The sequence below is a fragment of the Cimex lectularius genome, unplaced genomic scaffold (genome assembly GCF_000648675.2).
Source record: "Cimex lectularius strain Harlan isolate CLEC.00 unplaced genomic scaffold, Clec_2.1 scaffold85, whole genome shotgun sequence".
Lineage (NCBI taxonomy): Eukaryota > Metazoa > Arthropoda > Insecta > Hemiptera > Cimicidae > Cimex > Cimex lectularius.
The window spans coordinates 1,509,383-1,529,832 of NW_019392718.1; the positions used below are offsets into that span (position 1 = coordinate 1,509,383).

Below are 20,450 nucleotides of genomic sequence, written 5' to 3' on the forward strand. Positions count from 1 at the left end.
TAATGATTTGTTTATTTAATAAACTTCTATTTATACATGTGTCACAGGGTCAGCGGTTTTTATGATTTCTACCCGCTAATAAATATCATATTGATTTTTTTAGCTTGTTTATAAAATTATTAAGTTGCAGTCAAAAGTGATATTAATCAAATCGACTTGTGCTCAGTGTAAGTTGGTATAACTGTAAATCGAAATAATTGGTTGACAACGAGGCAGTAGTAAGCAAGGCGTTCATTCCATTAAGTGCACCCGAAAGGAAAGGTACTAAAAAAAGGTTCCTCATCAATAAGATCTCTTGCTGACTTCACTTCCTTACAGGAAACAGAAGGTAACGAGGAGGAGGAGGCTATGATTGATACCGCTCAATTATCCACAACCTATTTAGCTCTCTCGGATTTATGTCTGCAGGGCCAACAAAAAAATACAAGAGGCTCAATGGACCATTTTACCTAACACCGAACCCAGAGTGATATACGAGTTCTTTTCACGTTTTTAGAACGGCTTCTTTATAGATATTGAATACTATTCTTGGGACTACGGCTCCTTTATAGATATTGAATACTATTCTTGGGACTACGGCTGACTGATCTCTTATTTTTCAGAAATAAAAAATACATGCTATAATGGATATATAGAGGATTTATGAGGAAATAATTATTATTAGACTAAATTAAAATTGTTGCCAAGTCCGAAAATCTTGTATTGGTAGAGACAACAAAGTAATTATTCGTAAAATTACGTAATTTGTTAATTGTAACTTGATAATTATTATTAGTCCAATTAAGTTTTCGTGATCAATTTACCAAGTTACTTCTTTCAATAAATTAATTATTCTTTCTATGTTAGGAAGTGTCATGTAGCTCAAGTGGTGGAGTAGCGGCGTATTTAGCCGAAGGTCATGGGTTCGAATCCCTCTCGTGATACTAGCTTTTTTATCTCAACCAAGACTTTACATAGAAATAATAATTAATTGATTGAAAGAAGTAACTTCGTCAATTGACCACGAAAGTGTAAATGGATTTAAAAAATAAAATTAGTATCGCTTCGCGAAACAGGTCCGCATGGCCACTTCATAAGTCGCTGAGAATCCAATCCGATTACACGACATATGAAAATGGCAAAAAGAGGGAAAATTCGAATGGTTGTAGGTTGAGATGGAGAGTTGGCGTCCGAGAAGATCGAAGTCATGATAGCACAAGTGGTAGAATAGCGGCGTATTTAGCCGAAGGTCGTGGTTCGAATCCACCTCGTCACACTGATTTTTTTATATTGGGTTGTCCGGAAAATAATGCAGGATTTTGGTATTAAACAAAAAAAAAGAAACTAGTTACTTTAAAGCAATGTTCTTTAATCAAAATAATTNACCCTACAGCATTGGCCACACACCACTTTGAAAAACCACACAACTTTGATTTCGACAAAGTACAAATACTAAACACGGAAAAAAGCAAATACAATCAACTTTCTAGAAATTTATTACAATTAATTAAGGTTTTTAGTTGAAATAAAAAAGTCAATGGCACGAGCGGGATTCGAACCCACGATCTTCGGCTTGATACGCCGCTGCTCTACCACTTGAGCCATGAAGTCACGATATCACTTCCCATCCCAACCGCACCTTTTGAATTTTCCCTCCTTTTTGCCATTTTTCAAAATTTAGGTTTAGTGACAGTCAGTTAATGATAATTTGGAGATCGCGAGATGCAGTCTAGTTTTAGAAAAGTTTTTTTTAGGGTTTAAAAAAACGTTTTCTTTATCGTGCCAACGTTTCGATCATTATTGAGATCATCTTCAGGGCCTGGGATTTATAAACATTGTTTAAATTATACTAATACATGTATGATTTGAAAAAAATTGAATTTATACTATGCTAAAAATTATAGGTTCAAAGTTTTTTTTTCCCCCCATCCTACATGTATTTGTCTAATTTAAACAATGTTTATAAATCCCAGGCCCTGAAGATGATCTCAGTAATGATCGAAACGTTGGCACGATAACGAAAATGTTTTTCTAAAACCTATGTCACACCAGACAGCATCTCACGATCTCCAAATTATCATTATTATTAATATTGAGTAAAGTACCATCTTTCAAGTCGATTGATGATAATCATCGTATAGTTATCTATATCTCACTGCTAACATATTATTTACATCTATATATTTAATATACAATGTGTGTGTATATATATATATATATATATATATATACGTACGGTATTGACTTTATAGATATCACATTTGGCAACCAGGTTAAATAAATAAGTGCTATGTATAATACAGGTTGATTTGTCGTTCCTTTAGAAGCATCAAGGCTAGGTCATCCATTATTTGAGGAAAGAGGCCTCTAGAATAGGAGTCGGCTTCCTAAATTATACATAATAGCGTGGGTGTTCAGTGGATTCGGTGAGCAATGCTTATTGTTCATTTATCGCCCGGACGGTTTTCCGATTGGCTAAGCGCACGAGGATTTCAAAGTTCAACTTAGCCGTGGACCGAATGTTTAGGGTTTCACTCTCGCCCCAAACGCTACATGCAGTAATTCGATGCAAAATATATTCATGGTATGGCTCTAGCCCTCTTCAAATTGGGATAGTTGCACGAACCAAAGGGGGGATCCGGCTACGAGTGAATAATGTAAATAGGTTCGGAACATAGTTCGCGCTTGTTTCCAGCTATCCTCTACATCTATTATTGTAAGCACTGTCCGAAACATTTCGTTCTGTGCCGGTTTCACTCGTCGCGTCAGGCATAGCCAGTTAAAATCTAATAGACCCCGTTACCATTTATATTGCAATAGTCCTCTCGATAATGTTAATTTTCATTGCAATGTTCCAGAATCGAATGGACAATTATAATTAAAATTTGTCTGTCCCAAAAGATTACACATTATTATAAATTAATATAAAGACGTGGCATGTTGGGCCATAGCCCCATTTTACAGTCGGAATCGTGAAACGATATGATGTATCAACGTGGGAAAACAAATTACGAATAGCAAGTCGATAACAAGCAAATTTACCCAAAAAAGGATAAATCTAATAAGCAAACTCGACTCATCTGAAAGCAAGAAAGCCTAAGCACATAAGGACACAAGGAGACGTTTTGCGCAGGGATCGATGCAAACTCTTGATAAAGCAGGTAATTGAAGAAAAGAGACCGATTGGTAGGAGATGTTTGACGTACTTAAGAAGACGTTGCTCGCCGGTTGATCTGTTTTTGAGGCAGTTTTAAAAGGCAAGAAAGTTATGTGAATCGCCAACCTTCGAAAAGAAGGAAACGGCGTCTTAGGCGAAACGCGTTACATGTTAAGGAAAACAGATTTTTCTATGTTTAAAACTTGACTATCCACCAAGCTCGCGTTGAAGCCTCGAGCTAAAGTAGTATTACCCTGATGTCTTTCTGAAGATCTCTGGCATTTGTTAGGGTATGACACCCAGGGGGCTTGTGATGAGGCTCAAGAACCTAAGAATCTACCTTATATCTCATGCTAAAATCATACCTAAAGTAACTTCTTTCTCCTACAATTCTAGCTGGTGCCCCACAGGGAAATGTACTCGGAACCCTCTTCTATACAATTTGCGCGGCTGATCCACTCACTCAGCATAACATTTTCCCTGTTCCATTACCGATGACATATCAAACCTCACCTCTGATAAATATTCCGTTACAGCTTCGCTTTAACGCAAGTAAATCAAATAATTTTATCCTTGCCGTAAAAAGAACTTCCTCCTATTTCAATAATTTTCATATTTTCGTTGCGAACCACATTACCGCAGCTAAACAAAAAGAACACACTCAGTTCATTCTCAAGCTTTTGAGGAACCACCTTCTTCAAGACTATCAAACCTGATGCATATCTGCTCACAATTTTGAAACCTATGGTGTTTAATGGCCAGTGAAATATATTGAGCATTACGTTTTCTCTAAAATACGTGACCTGCCAAAAGCTCACGGAATAAAAACCTCGGAATGTTTATTTGCAAACAATTGCTTTGATTTGACAGTCGTTGTTTAATCAAGGAGGCATTTAATCCAGAAGCCAGTGGTGTTATATAGAGTTGATGGGCACCACCGTTTTGGACAGTCTGGCCTACGAGCTAAAAAAATCGTCATGCAAAAAGTCCAAAAACGGGCCAAAACAAGCGATACTTCAATTGAACAAGGCACCCCGGTTACAAATTCGGTTGGCGAAGCGTGTTTTTTCCGGCACTCGAGTGCCGCCGCGATTTCCCCGGGCCCCTTGTCACGTCAGCTCGAGGCCCTTGTGTCCGTCATCTGGAGTGGGCAATTTTTAAAAATCACACGTTTTTCCGCTCTGGAGTAGTTCATGGTGCATGAATGATGCCACTCCTGGTCGTGCATTGTTGTCAAGAGGACCAGACGCGACAAAGATTGATGTCTGACCTCCCACAAAACTCCCCTTGTCGGTTGTTGGAGAAAGCGAATATAATAGTTTGGCAGATATATGCAAACGGAAAACATTCATCTGCATAACTAAACAGGCAAACAAAGGCCACGAAAAAAAAGTTCCCTTCGCATATAATAATTTCTTAAACACAACATTAGAACGATCATATATATAGTTACAGATTGTTTTGGATAATCGCTTAAGATTGATTATTCATGTTTATCGTTATTTGAACATAAATAAATAAATGCATAAACATGATGGCATTTATGAGCCACTAGCAGAGTTCAATTCTGCCAGAAACCACAACATAATTTACGAGGTGTGGTTTAATCAACAGTTTAAAATATTTGACAGGCCTAAGTGGCGAATGGTGAGCGAGTTGAAGGGAGGTTTACTTGATTATAGTTCAAAGTGAAGGGGGCTATCAGCTAAAGCACTCAACCAGCCACTGAATATTTCCAGCGTTTTCCTCTTTCCCATCCGCCCTAGCATCTTATAAAATCGGCAAAATCAGCAAAACAACTTTCAATCTTTTTACCGAAGAAAAAGGAAATTTTCCAAAAATTCTTCTTAAAATAGGTCTCTATATGAATTTATATTTATATTGTAAATGAAAAGAAATAGAAATTACTTTTTTATTACAGAATTCATTTGACACTTAGCAACAGAATCATTATGCAAAATTTAAAGCACAATATGAACTATCAAACCTTCCAGAAAATAAGTAGTATAATTTGATAATTTTGATCGCCAGACACATACTACGTTAGGTATTTTATTATATTAGGTAAAGTAGTAAAAATTAATAAACCTCCCAATAAATAGGAAAATAATTAACTCATACAAAGTACATTAAGTAATAGGGAAGTCGTTTATTATTATTTATTTATTTAGTTACGAGGGTATTTCAACTACGAGCTTATATGAACCCTCGAGGTGATGGCGTTTTTGAAAAAAGCCCGTTTGTAAGTGTGTCGAGTTCGAATGCATGGCGGATGGTTTCGAACCCGGTACCTTATGGGGAGTAGTTTAATTTGTAAAGAGGGATAGTGTCAAGATCCGCAAGCAAGATTTTCCTATTTAAAACCTGTTAATTACTCTTCCTCAAATATCACATTTCGCCTATATCACATCTTTCCTTTTCCGAACCGTGAAATTGTTTTTTAATATTTTTAACACAGGTCGAAATTACATCGACAAATGTAAAAAAAAAATGATATGAAATGTCCTGTAAATAGCGTGTTGCCTCAACCAAAATTAACAGTTATTCCAATTAATTATTCTTTTTATCTAAGGTTTTTGGTTCAGATGAAAAATTAGTGTCACGAGCGGAATTCTAACCCACGACTCAAGTGGTAGAGCAGCGGCGTACAGAGCCGAAGTTCGTGGGTTCGAATCCCACCCCTTTCACTAATTTTTCATCTCAACCAAAAACCTTAGATAAAAATAATTAGAATAATAAATATGGTCAGTTATGACCACAAATATGGATTAACAGTAATGTTGAATTGTTTTCTGAATCTACGCCCTAAGTGGTTCCATTTTGTCCCTAATGAGATCAAATGTGAATTAAATCCAAAAAAAAATTATAAAAACTTCAAGTGTTGGCTAGTTGAGTGGCTAAAAACAGAAATAAAAATTAGTGCCTACAATTTAAAAACGAAAATTCTTTGTTTTTTCATGTTTGTTTAATCTAACCTTACAAGTTGTAACTACATTATTACTATTTTTTCTCTCTCCACGTTCTGTAGTGTTACGTTCCCTATTCCCTAGTTTTCCTCTTAACCCTTCTTTCTTTACCATTGTATTGCTGGCAGCCCTTAAACAGGATCTACCTCAATGCCTACAGTATCAACTTTTGTTATGTATAAGTATATCTTTTGTACTAGGATAATTGTACCCATTGTATCTTTTTTTCTGTACAATGTACTAGCCTAATAAAGTTGTTGAAAGATAAAATTTCGGTATTGATTTTTCATTAAAAATTATAAACATGAAACTATTATAATCATAATTATTTTTAAAATTATTATTGGCATCCCAGATCTTTTTCACAAGTCTGAAGCAAGGCGAAAACGTTTGTTGAGATTTTTGGTTTGCAAGGCTTTATTCAAAGTTTGCAAATTAACACAATAGCTATTTTTTTACGTTTAGGGCCTTTTTGATTTGAGATCGAGGAAATGGCGGTTTGAGGGCAATTCCTTGGATTAAGTTACGGTGGGCCGTAACGGCCTAATGTACTATATCATTAACTGTACGAACATCTGGCATGTACTTCATCTCTAATTATGGCGAGGTTCCGGACACACCGTAGGACTGTCCAGTGTCGATCGAAGCAAGTTTGTACGCTTTACCCATTTTCCTTGAAGCCTATGACCATTTAAAACCGACATGTAGAATGGCCGGATAACAAGGAGTATGTATATTACTCGTTTTCTTACAAGGGATTTCAAGTCGAAAAGGGGCCAAGGAAAAAAGTTGTCAATGGGCCCTAGGAGCCAAGAAAAAAAATATTGTGAATAATAATGAATAATCTAAATGATTGCAATATGGTTTTCTGATTTTGTTATTCGTGTATTTCCAGATTATTGTATATCAGTTGAGTCGTTATTTGAAGAAGAAGAAGAAGAAAATAATATGTAAGACTTTTTAAGAGAAATTTATTATATAAAAGTTTCAAAAACGGAAAGCACGCTACCAGGACATCAGACCAAAAAACATTTTCTGTTGAAAAAATCAATTCAGATTATTTTGTTTTAAGCACTCTTAAAAACCTTTTAAGACCTTACATACCAAATTTCATAGTAATAAATAACTTCACTAATTTCGTGGTCCGCTTGACCAATTAATATATTACAATTAATTATGGTTTTTAGTTGAGATAAAAAAGTCAGTGTGACGGGCGGGATTCGAACCCACGATCTTCGGCTTGATACGCCGGTGCTCTACCATTTGAGCTATCGTGACATCGATCCACTCGGACACCAACTTCCCATCTCAACCGCACACCAACTTCCCATCTCAAGTTGGTGTCCGAGTGGATCGAGGTCACGATAGCTCAAGTGGTAGAGCAGCGGCATATCAACCCGAAGATCGTGGGTTCGAATCCCGCTCGTGCCATTGACTTTTTTATCTCAACTAAAAACCTTAATTAATAGTAATAAATAACTAGACATTTTTTGCCTGGATTATGGGCTTTTTGTCTCCTATGTCTGGTGTCCACCTAAAAACTCATAACTTTTCCGGATTCCACGCTAAATGCTGCTTTATGACAACCGTTGTAAATTGGATGGTTCAACTTTTCAGCATATGTCAATAATATTTATAAGTTAGATAAATAAGATTGAAATCAATAAAAACTTCAAAATCGTTTTGTTTTATATCTGAACTTTTAATTTATTTATTTAGACCACGTTTGTGACATTATGTATAGTTTATTGGGTTCTAGACCCCTACAAAGTATCCTCTGTATAGGCGGATTCGTTTAAAGTTATCGCCATTTTTGTGATTTACGAAACAAAATTCGAAGGCATTTAGAAATGTCTTTCGCCAGAAGGAAAAGAATATTTTTTTATTTTCCCGAAAAATTGTATTCAGTGGTTTCAAGGTGTGCAAAGAACAAACATTAATTTTATTTCTTGCGAAAAAATATGTCAACCCACTTGCCTATGTCGTTCGGTAACTACTGGACAAAATTTATTTGCCAGCTAGAATGGGTATCGTTGATATTGATATTATGACCGAAACTAAAATATTCATTTCACCCTAAAAAAAACTCCGGAATACAAAATGGTAAAATAAAAGTAAAATTTTCTTAAATTTTTCCTTCCTATTTTATTCCAAAAATCACTCAAATGGTGGTAACTTTGAAGACGACGTTACCGATCCACCGGGAACTTTATAGGGAAAGAACCTTAAAAACGACACGTTATTGCAGAACATTGCCTTGGTAAATAAATTAATAATCGGAGATTTTTAAAAAAATTAAATATTAGTGTAGTTTTTGTTGACTTCATCCTTCATTTTTTCACTTATAATTACATAAAATCTATAATTAGTTAATATCGCCTCTAAGATTATATTATGCTTTCCACCAGTTCTTTTAACGTTGGATTGGTATAAAATCCTGAGGAGTATTGCATTTTCAAATGGATACGTTCTACAAACCGTAGGTCGGCGATAAAAATAATTTGGCTTCTACGAATATAGCCGAAATATGTCATTTTTGGTATAAATAATTATATTTAATGGTTTTATTGGATGATTAAATCTAAGGCGTCTTGGGTTGTTCAAAACCAAAGTTTTTTCGTCTTACTTTATTCGAATCGTCTGTGGTTTTTGCAGCATTTTATACAGCTAAGTCCACAGTTAACTTTCCTGAGCTTCGTAAAAATACAAATCTGCTGATACATAAAAATAAATATGATTTTTTTGGTATGCTTACTTCAATCACATTTTGCTTTATTTCCTTTTTAACTACTTAATCTCATTTAAACGATACAGCATATAGTTTTCTTACCCTAGATAAAACAGCAAATCTACTGATGTGCATAATAGCTTTGAAATACACGCACAACAAAGGTAGAAAAATATATTTGTAAAGATTACTTATGTTAACAATTTTTTTCTCGTCTCCAAGGGATCACTGGCAAGAACGCTCGGTCACGTCAGAGTTTCGTTAAAATCGATATCACGTCCTTTTTCCTAGTATCTATTTTCTAGTAGCTTGAACTAATATCTAGCAGTTGGTCATCCAGCCAATACAAGCAATGCAGATTCTCTATGTGGTCGTCAGCATCAAATTTTCGAACCAATAAAGTAAAAAATACGGGACCGCATTATTCGTCTAGACCGCAATCTTTGGACATACCAAATATCCAGAAAATGACTACTAAATACTGTCAACATCATCAATATTTTATGACAAACCTCTTTATTCAGGGGACTGTTCTCAACCACCTTCGAGACATGGAAGACGGCTTGAACAAATAAGGTATACCTATAGACAGCGCAATTCGACATACAAGCCAAATACATTAATGGTATTCACATTGCTTGTAAGATGTTAACCCGTGTTAACTCGAATAGATAAATGTCTAGTAAGATCGTGAAGGCCCCCTTCTTTTCTTAACATGTTAAACGTTAAATTTTCCGCAACGCTGCATATCGCGATTGGTAGAACCAAAAATAAAAATATAACAGTCCTTGAAGACTTGTTTGGTTTTGTTTTCATTTGTGCATTGTAAGTTGCATTGTAAGTAAATAAAAAAGGAAAATTAATCAACTGTTTCATTCAAAATGCTATTTATGCACTCGAAAAGTACTAACAAATGACACGCTACAATTCGTGCCCACATACCTATCCTGTATCATAAGGTGTAACAGCCTACACCTCCATAGGATACGAGATGTACCTATTACGAATGAGAGTATAAAGACAGGTCAGAAATTAACGAAAGAAATGTATTGTTCTGATATAATTAATGGGTATCTAAGAATAAAAATACGTGTAAACAAAAAACAGCTGTTAAATTCATAGCTGCCATGTTGGTTACCTACGCCCTAACGGATAACAATGTGACTACATTTTCGACCTAACATCTAACATTGGCGCTGGCCTGTTAGATCGAGCAATATTAACTATCCGACTCTTGCAATACGTATCGTAATCTACGTCATCATTTTTCTCGATCGAAAAGGACCTAACAGACTTAACAGGGTTAATGCAAAGATCGGGAATTCCCCTATTATTAGGTTTTATTTACTGTTACTACTGAATTTTGTTTTCCTAAGTAGATATATCTGACACATGTTTGATAATCAATTGATAATTATCATGGTGTGAGGAATGTTACTGTTCACCACATGTCAAGAATTATATGCGTGAATATGAATATACTATTTGTAAAGATAAAAAGGAGTTTAACAAACATTATTCTTGTTCAACTGCTATTCTATATAAAAGTCTGGACATATAAGCAATAAAAAATAAAGGTTGAATAGTGAATAGCTCTTTTCTAAATATTACACCTTAACAATTATTACCTATTTTATGATAATTTAATTTGCAAATGGCTCGGGTGTGGAAACATGAGAAATTAGGAAGTAGTAATTTACAACATTCTAGGATATGAGTGAGTTTGGTCAATAGCACGCTAAATGACACCGAAGGATTACAAATCGACTAAAATCAATATGAAAGTGCTCGTTATTTGTAATGATAAATGTCAATTAAAACGAAAGCAGATCAAACTGTAGGATTTTATCATTGAGATAACGATCCGTCATTGTTCCAACTGTTCATCGAATACACCGAGCCCATTTGGGGTAATAGACAGCCAAGAAATCGACTCCCTGATGTTCGGCTAAGGACTCCTCGGGCTATATTGAAAATATATCAGATGCGGTTTAAGATACGGGATTTGAGTGGCAGTGCCAGAGGGGCGTCAGTATATGTAAATAGAGGGATGATGGATGTTGTTTGGAGGCAATTTGGGCCCTATGCTCGCACCTAAGACAGCATGTGACAACCAGCTCCGATTGTCTATTGTGTTCAGTTCGGGCCGACTCACGATCTCGGTGGGCGGTCTGCGATCCAACTCGGCCAAGAAATAAAGGTCCAAATAGAGTTCGAGGAAGGCCTTTGATTAATGAGGTTTAAAAATTAATTTCTTTTTAGATTTCTTTAAACAAAACAACTACTGGTCCTTGACAAATATTACGCAAATTATAGCAGACTACTAGTATCAAACCTAACATAAACTTGGTAAGGTATAAAACTGAAATTGCCCTAAATAATTTCCTGAAATGTGCACTTTGTAGAAATTCTCAAATTTGGTCCGTCATTTTTCTAATCGAACAACTACCGGTTGGAAATTGACTTTTATTGACCATGTTAGACGAGCATTCTGAACAATTTGGTGCGAACAAAATAAGAATCCGATCGCCACTGAAATATCCAAAATAATTTCATGAAAAATTTTCTTTGGTGAAATATTCATATCTCGAGAAAAAAAACTACTGGTAGGAGATCATCTTTACGCAGATCATGATAGATATCGCCTTCTGGACAATTTGGCATAAACAAAATACAAATCTGATCAAGAGACGTGTCCTAAATAATTTCATTAAAAGTGTTTCGAGAAGAATTTTTTTTTAATGAAACAGCTACTGGGCTGGAGATCAATTTTTCGTAGATCATGATACACTTTGCTTTCTGGACAATTTGTTATAAACAGGATAAAAACCCGATCAGTAGGATTGTTCAAAATAATTATACAGAATGGGCACTGTGAATAAATATTCAGATTCATATTACAAAATAATTACATGAAAAGACCATTTTGAATAAATACTCAGATCTCGTACATAACTGAATTTTTTAACAAACAAATTACGGGGTGAAGATCATTTTTACACAGAACAGGATAGACATCGCTTTCTGGGCAACTTTGTATAAAGAAAGTAAAAATCCTATCACCGTAAATGGTATAAACAATTTCATGAAATACACCGAAATTCCTAGATCTATCTAACTGACGTTTCCAAAACCGACAAGGGCACTGGAGTCTTCGGGATGAATTCAAAGACCGAACTGACGGTAAACCTACGTAAATATACTACAGTTTTCAAATCTGAAATCATGGCGATTGAACAGTGCGCCAAGGAAATAAAAAGGTTAGGAATACATTCCCGGAAGATAGCCATCTTCTCAGACAGTCAGGCAGCACACTAAGGGCCTAGCGTCATGAGAGTTGAAGGCAAAGGGTGTTTGGAATTGCATGGAGTCCCTCACGGTAGTCAGCGACAATATCTGACTAAGGCATGGGTCCCTGGGCGTTCGGGGCATAGAGGCAACGAAAAGGTTGACTTTTGGCCAAAGAGGGAGCCAACACGGACTTGCTAGGTCCTGAACCCTACTGTCGCTTAACATCCTGCCACAAAAGAGGATACATCTTAAAATGAATCCTTAATGGGTCCAAAACAATACCACAGGCATGAGGGACGCGAAGATTTTCATAGAAGGGCCCTCCGCAAAACTTACAAAACAATACCGGAAGGGAACTGTAACCGAACAAGGATTCTGGTTGGACTCCTGACCTAACCATCCCTGACAGGACACCGCCACTTAAGAAAGCACATCCACCGGATAGGAGTACAGACAGAAGAAACACTGTGCGGATACTGCCAGGAAGAGGAGGAGACCGCAGAATACATTTTATGTTTATGTGAAGTAGGTGCAAGTTTTTGCAACTAGGGCAGGAAAAACCACAAGTAAGACCCTACAACAAGGAGCCGTTGGCAAGGAGGTTGATTAACAACCTGAAGCTGGTCAGTGAGTTATAAAAAACAGGAGCACAATAGATCTACTCAGGTTGAGGTGCAGAAGGCCTTGCGGCCGCCTCTTTTATCCCTATCCCAGCCCTATATCTGAGTTTTTTTACGAAACTACTATCATTTATCGCAGAGTTCGATTTCTGGACATTATGGTATAAACGGAATAAAAAACCCGATGACCGTAAGTGTCCTATTACCTTAATGAAAAGTACACTTCGGAGAAATTCTCAGATCTCACTTATAACTGTGTTTTAACGAAACACCTACTGGTTGGGGATCATCTTTACACATATAATGATAGACTTCGCTTTGTGGACAATATGGTATGACCAAATAAAAATCCTACCACAGAATGTATTCAAAATAATTTTATGAAATATGCTTTTGAAGAAATTCCCAGATCAGGCCCTTAATCACTGATTTATAACATTCCCTTGAAATAAATAATTATATCACATATATTATAGAATCACTATCAGTTATTGCTAAATAATAAATAAATAATTGCTAATAATAATGCTTCCTTCGTTTCCGTAACACATAACGGTTCCGCCGTTTTTCTACCAGAGGATTTTCTCCCTTTTCTGTAAGGAAATATTTCCAATTTTTCAAGTTTTCTTGATTGTTGTAGGTTTTTTAAATAACTTAACGGATGGAAATGTACATAACTATTATGGGTAAAATGGCTTACTTCAGATTTTCTGCTTCCACAGCGGAATTTTAAAAAAAAACATTCCTTGATCGTTGAATTAAAAATAATTAAACCAAACCCCACAAGAAGTAAAACAAAATTGAGATCAAACCTAGTGCATTCACAACAAGGATGAACCAAAGGAAAGTACGTTTGTTGCCCAAAGGTACTCTTTAAAAGTATCTAATTAATTAATTGTAATAAATATTTAGTTGTTTTTTATAAAATCCTTCGATAGATGAGCTTATTTTGTAAACATGAATTATAGAATCCAATTAGAAATTGTCAAAACAAAACTGATAAATGAAAAATAAATTAAAATTTAAAATATTATTTTTTAAAAGCATATTTTCGAAATGTAAATGTAGGAAATTGTCTACAAACAACAAGAACACAAATTTTCATTACTTTGGTCAAAAAAGGGTTTCAAAGAGAATTGTTCCGAAAGTAGGTCGATTTTTCCATCAAATAAGGTCGAGGTTGTCACCCCCAGAAAAGACAAGTTTACTTTCTTCACAGAAATTGAGCAAAAGAAGGCGCACTTACAATAATACAGATCACAACATTGGAAGTAATCTCCAATGACACAGGATCTTTTTGTAGAGAAACTTTTCACATTGATATAAATAAAGTTATTTTGTCTGACACCTACCCTTTCGTGTCTCTTCTTGCTATTGTTGTTCTGTAGAGAAGTTTTGTTGAGTGCGCTTTCCGAGGCCATTCTATCAAACTTCTGCATCCGCTCCTTCACGCTTATCTTGTTTTCGTCCGCTACATTTTCCTGAAAATCACAGATTACCGGTCAAACTTTTTTTTTGTGTCTTTAGACGGAAAAAGGGGTTTAGAGTGAAGTTGTCAAAAGCCCGCCAGGGCCAATCCAAAAACGTTTTCGATCGCCAGGTATAAAGTTTTAATTTAACGGTGGCGGTATAACACATAAAAGCTTTCATTTTAAAACACGGAATGCCTTTAATACCTAGGACCAAATTTGTACAGTCCACCCTTCCAGTTGCACTTTTTTCTCTATATATATTTTTTGGGGGTGAACGAGGAGTTATCCGTTTTATCGTTTTCGAAGTGAATTGAAACTTTATTGAGGATTATTTGGGGGCACAGTGACAACTCAGCCGATTAAGCGGCGGTCCTAACTTTTCAACCCCTGGGAGTATCAAACGTCGAACGGCTCGTTTCCACCCGCATTATTATTTAATTAAAATGAAAACCAATTTCCAATTTAACATCACCTCTAGGTGGGCTTTAGTATAATCTATTGACGAAAATTTTGTTGTTGATAATTACCAGATAATATCGCAAGAGCCGTTATTATGAATACCCACTTTAAAACAACACTGGCCGTTACACGAGGTATATAATGCAAATACTACAACTACAAAAAGCAGCTCAAGCACTAGGTCAGCAAGCGAATCAAATGTAAAAACTCAACTGTGACTTACCACATTTCAAATCCATCGTTTGCGTTTGAACGGAAAGTTTACAATTAGTCAATCAAATTGAAAACATGGCTTATCACGTACCCGGGTCTGTACGTGATTAAACATTGTAGGTAAAACAAAACAGGTCAATCAAAACATGGAAATATTTGTGTTTAGCTTTGTTAAGCGATTCACTACGTACTGTCTGGTTTTTGTTATATTACAGTGCCGGAAGAATGACGATCCGGCGTAACGATAACAACCGAATGGCCTCAAATAAAAATCCTTTTCAAACGTACGCTTACAACGCAGAAAAAAAATCGGCAAGAAACTAAATTTACATTTTTGACCGCAGTGGATGAGTCGTAAGGGCATCAGACTCACCTATTTGATTCACGATTCATATAGTTCTAAATCAATGTTGAAAGGTACCAAAATTTCAAACCTCAACATCAATGTTAAAAAATGTAACATAATGAAGAATTAAAACCAATGGGTTGACACATGGACACTAAGTTTTAGGCCGAAGCTCACGTACGTGTCCGGTATGTAGAAAAAAAGGTTGCCCGATGTGTCAACCTAGTTGAAGGTTGCAATTTTTTGGCTCCATATAGAGAGCGATAGGGATGCAATCCTATATGAGAATCATGGTTGAGCTCGATTTAATTAATTTTTTTATATTTTTTTTTAAGAAACGCTGTAGAGATGTGTAATATGTATGTACATTTACGTGTAGATTTCAGCTTATGTAAATCCAAAATCCAAATACCAATTGATTGTCTCACGGACATTTACTTTTGGGCCGAAACCCACTTATGTGTCCGTTATTTAAAGAAAGATTGCTCCATATGTCCAACCTAGTTGAAGGGAGCAATTCTTCGGCTCCATAAAGAAAGCGAGTAGGGAAGCAATCCTACCTGAGAATCATGGTTGAGTTCGATTTTTTTTTTAATTTAAGACAAAATGATAGGATCAACTCTGTACATGTGTAATATGAATGCAAGTGTTTAGCTTATGTAAATTCAAAATCCAAATACCAACTGATTGTCGCACGGACATTTACTTTTGGGCCGAAACCCACGTATGTGTCTGTTATGTAGAGAAAGGTCTCTCGATATGTCTAACCTACTTGAAGGGGGTAATTCTTCGGCTCCATATAGAGAGCGAGTAGGGAAGCAATCCTACCTGAGAATCATGGTTGAGTTCGATTTTTTTTTTTTAAGACAAAATGATAGGATCAACTCTGTACATGTATAATATGAATGCACGTGTTTACCTTATGTAAATCCAAAATCCAAATACCAATTGATTCTCGCACGGACATTTACTTTTGGGCCGAAACCCACGTATGTGTCCGTTATGTAGAGAAAGGTTGCTCGATATGTCCAACCCACTTGAAGGGGGCAATTCTTCGGCTCCATATAGAGAGCGAGTTGGAAAGCAAACCTACATGAAAATCGTGCTTAAGCACTGGAGCAAAGAATGTGGGTCCACTGATTCGATTTTTGAGGAAACACGAATTGTAAGGCCGAGGTCTGACCCGAGCCAACACACGTGGTGTCTGATCGTCGAGACCGCCGGTAATTCATTGTAAATTACTAACGATGGAATTTTCTTTCAACCGGTGGTTGCGAGAAATGAGAGGCTCAAATTTGTACATGTGTACATACGTATAGTACCTATTGATTGACACATGGTCACTTAGTTTTGGGCCGAAACCCACGTATGTGTCCGGTTTGTAAAGAAAGGTAGCTAGATGTGCCCCCCCCCCCCCCCAGTTGAAGTGTACAATTCCTAAAGAAAGCATATAAGAATGCCACCAGGCTTAAGAATCGTGCTCGAGCACGGCATCGAGTATCTGGATCCCCTGTTCGATTTTTTTAGAAAACAGGATTGTTTTATGATATTGTACATAATAATGATAGTTTTGAGTACCTTGCAGTGAGAGTGAATGTATTTACTGACGTGAATGTGTCGCGTGAGAAGACGATAGCTGATATTCAGTACCTCATCGACCCCCAATTAGGTAAGTAATATAATAGGTGTAAAATGAGATGGAGAAACATCGAGTTCTCTACCCCCTAATTGGGTGAATGGTATGTAAATAAGAAATGATATATTTAAAACTGAGAAAGAGTGAATGGGTTTGATGTTAGGAATTGATTGCATTGAGGGCTGAAATGACCTAGCTGTTGGTAGCCTATGGTGCCTCTGGAGGTCTGAACCCGGACTGCCATCATATGGGTTGGTTGACACTTGGTGCCTGCCATTCATGGTAAATTTCAAATAATTAATCTTTTTATGTAAAGTCTTGGTTGAAATGTAAAAGTTAGGTTACGACCTTCGGTTGGGTTCGAATCCCGCTCGTGGCCCTAATTTTTTCATTTCAACCAAGACCTTACATAAAAAGCTTAATTAAATGAAAGAAGTAATTTGGTCATGCGGACCACTAAATATAATGGGACTAAAGTTAGAATTTTCGGTAAACTGGGAGAAGTGATAGGCTCAACTGTGAACACGCGTGTATGTATTTAGATGCGTGTGCACATTGTACATACGCGTATAAATCAGTAATCAAATTACCGGTAATAATGGAACATCGAGAATCCGCATAGGAAGTAGAAAACGATCATTATTTGAAAGTCAAGTTTTTTCCTAGAAGTTAACTTCCTCAATAACCAGTCGAATCATTCTCAAACTGGGTACCACTTTCGGAAATTTGTAGTGAACCAATTTACCTTTTTTAAGATTTTTAAGGTAAAGATAGAAATATTAGATAGGAAGATATATATTGTTAATTGTTACCTTGTTCTCAATATCAGTCGGAAGGGTCTCCTGAGGAGGCGGCGCGCTGCTTGGCACAACAGCCGATTCAACCGGTTTTTGCTCTTCTGGTGGGTAGTCCAATCGCATTTTGTCGCTGCTCTTCCTCCGCGGAGGAACCGGAGGAGGGTCTGCTTCTTTCATCGAGGAAGTCGACGCTTCGAAAATCGAAGATCCGAACACAGAGTCTTGTGATATGTTCCTCTTCAGGCCGATCGGAGCGGCGATAGGTCCTTTATAAGTAGGTGTCGTCAAGGTAGGAGTGACCGGGGACTTCAGGGAATATGACCCGAGCGAGTCCTGGGAAAGACGACGGTACGTGTGCCGCAGCGGAGAGACCAGGCTGTCTATAGAGTCATGTGATGTGTGGTACACGGGCTGATACTGCAAGTTTAAACTCGGTGCTTGAAGAGGCGAGATGGGAAGAGACGACGGAATCGCAGGCGATGTCGAGCCGGACTGCAGCTCCGGATGTGACATACGGAATCGTTTTTTGAGCACAAGCTGCTTTCCTCCCTGGCACAATTCAATTCAAGTTTGTAATTATAATTAATTATATATTTTTTCAACTTAACATTTTCTATTATTTTATTGCTGTTTCCTATCTGCTGGTATATACTACTTAAGTGACTGTTCTACTGTTATTTCAACAAAAAAATGAATTTTTTTTAAATTAATGCAATAATTTCGGTGCGTGTGGTTCATGAAGGTTAGGTATGTACGTTACGATTATAATCAGTGTTCAGTTGTACAAAAACGGGTTTCATCACTTACACATACCATTAATAACGCGATCAAATACACAACGGATCCCTGCACAGCTACTAATTAGAATACACGCCATAAAATGTCTTAATAGGAATAAAGTAATTCATCAAAGTCATGGTTCATTTATCATGGTCAAGATCCTTCAATTTCCAATATGCTTGTCAGTGTACTCTCGAGACAGGACAAGTAATTGCTCGGCAACAATATGTTAATGCCTGGTCCAGTTAACATACGATAAAACAAAACAACAAAAAAATAAGAAAAGATGCGGATGAAGCACATTTAACAGGAATCGGAATAAGTTAGGCCTTAGGGTATTGAATGCTAATTCCATTAATTACTTTGTTTCTGCTGTACAGCTTAGCTTTTACTGTAGTATATTTCAACAAACTTGTGATATAAAAAAATACAATACACAACCATTATCCAACAGTAACTTGAATAATTGTGATTAGTGGTGAACGTATAATTAAGAAAAGTATCTACTGACTCACCAATCAAGTTCCAATTTATCCTAAAACCACAACTACAAAATTTATATTTCCAATCCAAACAAAGCCACAACAAACAATAAACCAAATAGAACACCGAGTGTGTCCTTATCGGTTATCGCACACTTAAAATGATAACCTTATCAGTCAATCGTATTAGATTATTATTTGAAATAAAGTTTTACTCACTTCCGAATCTCTTGTGAGTGTGGCGAGGGTGTTGATGTATTCCTTGAACCTAATACGCGCCTCATCTGAAAAAAAATTAACCAATTAATTAAATGCTTATGTTCAAAATTGACACATTGATCTTACAAGCTAAACGAAAAACCACTCGTTGTTAACAAGTATGGTTGTTCCATGGATGTTAACAATTACCATAAAGAATGGAAAAAAGAAGAAATAATCATGATAGAAATAAACAAAAAATAATATTAACAATAAAAAATTAACGACCAATCGTCTTTCTTATCATATACAACACAGATCTAGTCTTCCTAGATCTTGAAAAGGCTTTTAACAACAGTAACACTTAAAATGGGATTTTTTTCCGTACGATTGAGCATAATTTCACAACATATAGTGGTCAATACTGTACTCTCATTTCTTCAAATAAGGTCCTTTCGTATTGCGCTAAACAGGTCTCTCACTCTCTCAACCCCTCTTCAACCTGAGTCAATCCTCAAGGCTCAGTTTTGGGGCCCACATTATCTTCCAAAGCTTCATCCAAGCCTGGTTATGCCAATTAACCCTATATGCCAACGACATTGCGCTCTACGTTCTTGCTTTACAACATTTACATGAGCGGCCAACCTTCAGTACGCAGATGGGAAGATTAGCGGACGATTTAGCTAAATCTGCTACAGATAGTGGTGTTATAATAAGTCTAGAATAAATATTTATTTAGAAATCGTGAGATGCGGTCTGGTGTGATGTAGGTTTCAGAGAAACATTTTCTTTATCGTACCAACGTTTCGATCTTTATTGAGATCATCTTCAGGGCTCAAAGTGTTTGTCTTCTGTGTAATTGTGCCATCCTTGCGTGTCGTGTCGAGAGTGCCCCTGAAGATGATCTCAATAAAGATCGAAACGTTGGCACGACAAAGAAAATGTTTTTCTGAAACCTACATCACACCAGACCGCATCTCACGATTTCTAAATAAATATCGATTAACGGTCACTAATCACTATACATGTCTAGAATAAACTTGACCTAGTTAAATACTTATAATAATTAAAATTGACCGTGAACGCTTCAAAATGCAAAATCTAATAATTTACACTTTGCCCTCCACCAAGGAGAAAATGCGTTAGGAGAGAGGGATAATGGAAAATATGAGTACGGTCTAAGATCTGGGCATGTGGGGTGAACATTGTGGTCAGGTACTAGGCAAAAGCTTTCCCTTTCACCTCGAATGACTTGTTTATTGTTATGAAGGTGGAGGTTGCGATTGTTTTGAAAGACAGTGTACTTCCACTCCTTTTTTTTAAGAG

The 20,450-nt window shown here is 36.5% G+C and overlaps 1 protein-coding gene across 1 annotated transcript in view; it reads right to left on the minus strand.

The window, feature by feature from the left end:
- The window catches only part of LOC112126787, a 36,450-nt gene that overhangs the window by 13,583 nt on the left and 2,417 nt on the right, over positions 1-20,450 (minus strand). The window contains exons 2-4 of the mRNA XM_024226588.1: positions 19,146-19,210; positions 17,680-18,213; positions 14,094-14,222 (exon numbers count right to left, since the gene is read on the minus strand). Of these exons, the coding sequence (XP_024082356.1) occupies positions 14,094-14,222; positions 17,680-18,213; positions 19,146-19,210 (728 nt within the window). The remainder of the gene's footprint in view (positions 1-14,093; positions 14,223-17,679; positions 18,214-19,145; positions 19,211-20,450) is intronic.